This window comes from Dipodomys spectabilis, unplaced genomic scaffold (genome assembly GCF_019054845.1).
Source record: "Dipodomys spectabilis isolate Male_0828 unplaced genomic scaffold, ASM1905484v1 ptg000017l, whole genome shotgun sequence".
Taxonomy (NCBI): domain Eukaryota; kingdom Metazoa; phylum Chordata; class Mammalia; order Rodentia; family Heteromyidae; genus Dipodomys; species Dipodomys spectabilis.
In genome coordinates this window covers 18,900,488-18,906,989 of record NW_024870694.1, presented here as the reverse complement: position 1 = coordinate 18,906,989, position 6,502 = coordinate 18,900,488, and the positions used below count along the sequence as shown (strand labels likewise).

General features: G+C 43.5%; 1 protein-coding gene across 1 annotated transcript; it reads right to left on the bottom strand.

Annotated features, from left to right (window-relative positions):
- Nucleotides 1-2,317: 2,317 nt before the first annotated feature.
- Nucleotides 2,318-5,522, bottom strand: Crygs (crystallin gamma S). Its single transcript, XM_042667277.1, has 3 exons — nucleotides 5,480-5,522; nucleotides 2,834-3,102; nucleotides 2,318-2,704 (listed from the first exon to the last, which is right to left on the bottom strand). The coding sequence occupies exons 1-3, from the start codon at nucleotides 5,520-5,522 to the stop codon at nucleotides 2,432-2,434; spliced, it is 585 nt and encodes a 194-aa protein (XP_042523211.1). The 3' UTR covers nucleotides 2,318-2,431.
- Nucleotides 5,523-6,502: the final 980 nt, after the last annotated feature.

The window sequence follows — 6,502 nt, the reverse complement described above, 5'->3', positions numbered from 1 at the left end:
CATAATTGGGATTTTCTCATACTGTCCCGTACTTAAACTGGCAGTTCCATTCTGGCCGCTTTCAATGAGAGCCCTTGACATCGCATTTTGAGGAAGTCTATAGGATCCATTTTGGGGAGTTTTGAAAGGGGTGCTTAGTGGGAACAGGCTAAAATGTACCTTGACTGTCTTGTCTTGAGATCCTACATTTCAGAGCAACAAAACTGTAACATTAGAGGAATTTAACTCAGAACACTAACCTAGGTGCTGAGTGTGGTTGGTAGATGGGACACCAGCTTTTTCCTCTAACAGGAGAGCTGAGAGTAATGGAGAAGGACATAAATATGTTTTCTAATATTGTTGGCTAGTAAAAAAATCGCCTGCAAGTGAAAGCTCATTGGTGTGTCAGTAGCTAAAGCAGGAAATGAACTAAGAGGCACACAACACCCAAAAATGAGCGCTGTTTTTGTCAAAAGCCAGCTTCTGTTTCTCAGAGAGTGTGGTTCATCATTCTGATGTTTGGTTTCCTGTCCCGCTGAGTTTTTCCCCCCTGCTCTAGTTGTTTTGAACAGACTGTGACAGACTTCCAAGAAACATGGCAACGATGGACAGCAGAGAAGAGACGGCTACTAATTCTGTCCTTCTTCAAGAACAGCAGAATCTGTGATGAAACACCACCTCTAAAAACATGTTAGTAGGTCACAACTAGTCTTGGCGGGGGAGGGGAGTATCATTTCTGGTCCCCAGAGAATTAGAGTGTGTTTGATGGGTTGTTGTTTTGAAGAGGAGGAAATGGTAGCTTCACAGTAGGGTGAGGTGTAGAGAGGACAGCTGCACGTTAGCTCTCTAGCGGGTGAGCAAACAGCTCCTTATGCTTTCTCCTCAGCTCATCCCGAATCCCTGCCTTACTCTTCTCAGTGTCCCTCACTGGAAGCCCACAAATTGACAAAGAGCAAGGGAAACTGAAACAAAGAATAAAAGGGTTTGGGGGAGGTATTCAGTATACCTTGGGGTCCCTATAAAGGGAGTTTAGCAGTTCTCCTTTGTCTTGCTGGAGAAAAGATCCTATAAGACATGGCCTTGTCCAACTCTTTTTTTTTTTTTGTCTGTTGTGGGACCTGAACTCTGGGCCTGGGTGCTGTCCCTCAGCTCTTCAGCTCAAGGCTAGCGCTCTACCATTTGAGCCACAGCGCCACTTCTGGCTTTTTTTTTTCTGCTTATGTGGTGCTGAGGAATCGAACCCAGGGCCTCATGCATGCAAGGCAAGCACTCTACCATTGAGCCACCTTCCCAGCCTCGCACCAACTCTTTTAAAAGCAGATGCATTCAGCATCTTCCTAGGTTTACCCAAAATACAAGTGATGCTGTTTTCTTTATCATTCACTTCTTTATTGGAAGTAAATAGAGAAAGCTTCAGGGCTTACTTTAAAGGAAGCAAATGTGTGTAAGTTCCATCTCAGTGATTATAGCACAGGAACAAATTGTTGAGCATGCCCTTTCTTCTCACAGAGAACCTGACCTTACAGTTGGGAAGTGACTGGCACAGGACTTAGCATGAGGTGACTTGTTTTCAGTTATAACCCCATACACTGATTGCTCTCACTAGGCATTGCTCTCACCAGTTTCCTCAATGGGACCTCCAGGAAGGTGTGTTCTTCTGACCTTGTAAACATGTATGCTTACGCATACACTATGCACACAGATATCCCGCTAGGAGGTGTTCAATGAATGTGCTGGGAATCAAAACAAAAGAACGGTGGTCTTGAAAGCATAGCTATCCAGAAAAAAAAGAATCCTAGCACTTCCACTCACCAGCTGGTGAATTGGGGCAAGTTTTTGATTTCTGTAAGTTTCAGTTTCATGTTAAAAGTCACTTTAGGGGCTGGGAATGTGGCTTAGTGGTAGAGTGCTTGCCTAGCATGCATGAAGCCCTGGGTTCAATTCCTCAGTACCACAGACACAGAAAAAGCCAGAAGTGGCGCTGCGGCTCAAGTGGTAGAGTTCTAGCCTTGAGCGAAAGAAGCTAAGGACAGTGCCCAGGCCCAGATTTCAAGCCCCAGGGCTGAAAAAAAATTCAGTTAGCTACTTCTCTTACATGGTGGGTTTTTAAAGGGGACAGGGTAAGGGTAGGAGATAATGAGCCCCATTATTTTGTGCTTTTTTGGGGGGAGTAATACATCATAAAAACGAGCAGAATGGGTTTCTAATCTTTTAATGCAGTTATATTTCGCTTGACACAAAGATCTAGATTGGTAATTTGGTGAGTGCACTGGTGTATGACTATCTCCAGTAGTGGGTCCTACCTTGCTGGTTCCTAAAAAGCATTCAAGGCGACACATGATAAGTCAGCAGTGGGATGCATGCCAATTGTTTTATTTATGATGCCTACTTGAACCACAAGGCCAGCCAGCCTGGAGCCCTCAGGAAGAAATCTACAGCTCCATTCATGTCATTACTCAATAATGCGGCGGAAGGACTGGACAGCCGGGGAGGCTGCACCCCAGTCGATGGGCTTCCGGTACTCCTTCTTGTCCAGGAGGTACTGTCGGCCACGGTAGTTGGGTAGCTCGTAGAAAATCCAGACACCCTCCAGCACCTTAGAGGAGTGGATCTCACGCATGTGAAACTGCTCCATGACAGAAGGGCAGTCTTCCGTAGTTTCAAACATCTGGCCATTAAAATCCCCTTTCTCAAAAATCTGAATCTTATACTGGCCTCCGCTAGACTGAAAAACAAACACAACACACAGAAAGAAATAAACAGCCACCCTTATGGAAGTCACTGGTCCAGCACTCAGATAATAGCATGAACTGACCTAAGAAAGCAAGACAAGGGAAGTGGTCCCCAGACTTACCAGGTGAATAGCTCTACAGGAGCCCAGGCGGTCATTGAGGCCCATCCAGCGCTGGTATTCAGGGTACTCGCCCTGAGGTAAGATGTACAAGTGCCCTGCAAAGTTGGGCCTTTCGTACACAGCCCAGGTACCTCCTTCTACTCTAATGGAGTTGCAGCGACTTAGGTACGAGTGGAAATCGGAACAGTCGCAATCACAGTCATAGCGGCGGCCTTGAAAATTTTTATCTTCATAAAAAGTAATCTGAAGCACAGAGTAAAATAGAAGAACTTAGGTGTTTTGAGTGGCTTTATTTAGAGATAAAAGAGCTCATTGCCCGCTTCAGAAATTCATGTTCTCTTCAGTTTTGAAGACAAAAATACATAGTTCGACCTCACCTCAGAGCACTTGGTTTCTGGCAGACAACTTTAGTTGGTTACAATAGAAATGGTACTTTGTGAAGGTTTAAAATGTAAGCAAAACAAGAGGGCCAGTAGTTTCAGACACAAGCTCATAGTTTTCTCCTTTAATTCATAGAACTTTCTATGCTTACATTATCTTATAAACTATCCATTTATGTCTGTTCCTTCCACTCGACTCCTAACCGAATTTCTTCCAAGGTTAAGCCAGTTTAAGCTATGGCTCCTCTGTGCCTGTTTGATGAAGATGAGTAAGTTCCATATGCAAGACACTGTAGAACATGTACAGAGAGAAATAAAACTAGCTTCAGATATTTTTAGACAGACATACAGCATACACACATCAAAACATATTATGGTCAGGTGCCAGTGGCTCATGGCCATCATCTTAACTACCTGGGAGATTAAGATTTGAGGATTAGTGTTCAAAACTAGCCCTGGAGGAAAAAAAGCCAAAAAAGCAGAAAAAAAGCCAAGAGTTAAGGTGTGGCTCAAGTGGTAGAGCACTATCCTTGAGTGAAAAAGCGAACTATGAGCACAAGGCCCTGAGTTTGAGCCCAAGTGCTGGCGCACGCGCGCGCGCGCGCGCGCACACACACACACACACACACACACACACACACACACACACACACACACTGTTCTCCATTAATTTATAAACAGGGTCACTGTAAAACAAAATGGCACAGCAGATTGTTCTTTGCTTAAAATTCTTATGTGTCTACTGTAATACCTGAGGTAGGCCTCTGGTAGCACTGAAAAAAGTACAGAGCCTAAGCTGCAGTTTCCTATTTACCGAACAAAATGACCAGTAAACTGGAATCCCTGCCTACAAAAGCTTTTCAGGTTGAGATAGGAAAGAGTTTTGAGCAACTCCTAGTGATCCAAGCAATAGTTTCTGAAAACTACTGTGAGAAATGGACTACAGTTTTCCTTTGGGCTCAATAACTTCATAATCCCTTAGGTGAACCAGCTGAAACCACAGGTGTCTTGCTTGATGTGGCTAATTTCCTGGTGCTATGCCGCCACCTGGTGGCTCATTTTCTGTACTGACTTAAAAGGGCAAAAGCCCAAGAGCCGGGAAAGAACCCGGGCAGGTAGTCTTGTCTTAAGCTGAGGAGTAAAGGGTAGGCAGGTGTTTTCCAGAGATAGCCCAAAAGAATGAAAGAGGAAAAGAACAAGGCCCATTATATAAACAAGAGGTAGTTCATTCACTGCATGTGTCAAAGGAAAAAGCCACACACTGGGATTAGAATCCCCTAATGGGAGCTATGAGTTGGTGGGTTGATGCTTGGTAACAGATGGTTGTTAGGAACTGAGTGAGAGATTCAACCAAAAATAACTCCAGTGAGAAAAGGCAAATGGATTGGGAAGAGTGCTTGCTTCGCATGTATGAAACCCTGGGTTCAATTCCTGAGTACCACATAAACAGAAAAAGCCAGAAGTGGCACTGTGGCTTAAGTGATTGAGTGCTAGCCTTAAGCAAAAGAAGCTCAGGGACAGTAGTGCTCAGGCCTTGAGTTCAAGCCCCAGAACTGAAAAAAACAAAAACAACACACACACACACACACACACATACACACACACATACACAAATCAGTCAAAAGAAATATAGGATGTGATCACTAATTAGATGAAGAGAATCTTTTGTTAAAGAGAAGAAAATGATTCACAAAGGCACATCTCACTTTCTCACTTTTTCTTTTACCCTGGGTGGCTCTTCCTAGTTAATACTATTAACTGTTTTCTTTCTCTTAGTCTCCCATTCCCTCCCCAGTTCACTCAATTCTATTTCCTGTTCCCTAAAAGCTTTCCTTTTTCATTTCCCATCTACTAAGAAAATTAGCTATTTCATCTCCTCTTTGAATTTGTTTTTGCTTCTTTTTCAATTTTAGTATAGCAGTTAGATATACAGTACATGTTTGTGGCTGAAGGAAACAAAATTCCAGCATCACTTACCAGCTTTGTGATCATTTTCAAGACCAGTTAGTCATGTTTTGAGGTTTTGAGGGTTGAACACTTACTTAAGCTTAATCCTATTTGTGATTTTCTTCTTAGCAGTCCCCCGCCCCTCCATCCCCGAGCTGAGGACTGAACTCAGGGCCTTGCGTTCCTTCCACTGAGCTAAATCTGCAACCCCAATATTTGGATTTTTCTTGGTGGTACTGGGGTGAAATCAGGTTCTCCTTTTCACTTTTTAGTGTTTTTCTTGAGGGTTTTGTGTTTTGCCAAGGCTACAATCTCCTACCTTTGCCACTGGAGTGGCTGATATTACAGGCATGCATCACCATGCTTGGCTAGTTTTATATGTGATCCAACCGGCAAGTAGTTTTTTCTACAGCTATTAACAGATGAAGTGACTTACCTAGGTCACTAGCTAGTTACAATCTAGTGCAGCAAAGTAATAGACACACAAAGCTCCTGCTTGGTAATGTTGCTTATTTTTTGTTTATAGTCTTCCTACCTACAAAGCTGTTTTACATGGCAGCATTTACTCTTTCAGATTCTGAAAAGACTGTTCCAGAGCCGTGAGGCTTTTCTGTGACCTGTAAGGAGATCTTTAGGAAAATCAAGTAACATTTCTAAGAATAGTAATGTTCTAAATGCCATAATTTGTCCATTCAATTTGCCTCTGGGTTTTGACAAGAAGGAGGGGGAGGAGGAGGAGGAAGAGGAAGAGGAGGAGCAGGAGGAAGAGGAGGAGGAGGAGGAAGAGGAGGAAGGGAAGGAAAGGAAAGGGAAAGGAGAGGAGGAAGTAAGAAAGGAAGGGAAAGAAAAAAAGAAAAGTGTTTGCAGCCAGGTGGTGGTGGCTCACACCTGTAATCCTAGTTACTCTGGAGACAAAGATCTGAAGATCACAATTCAAAGCCAGCCCAGTCTCAAAAATCCTTACTCTCCAATTAACCACCAGAAAACTGGAAGCAGAGCTGTGGCTCAAGCTGTGATAGAGTGCTAGCCTTGAGCAAAAGCGCTCAGGGACCGCGCCCAGGCCTTGAGTTTAAGCCCACAAGCCACAAGGATTTGCAAGAGATATGTTATGGGAAACACAGTTATTATGTATTTTGCTTTACTATTTCTCATACTTAACAACCTTCTACACATTTGCCTGACTTCTACTAGTATCTGAGAAGAGATTCACATGGTGATTACCATGCTGTTTATCTTCCCAGCAGACCAGCCAAGGTTGAAACAAGTATTTATTGTTTTGCTATGGAGTAAATACTGAGCTCCAGGTGCAAGCTTCTCTTTCAATGAGAGCACTTTAAATCTC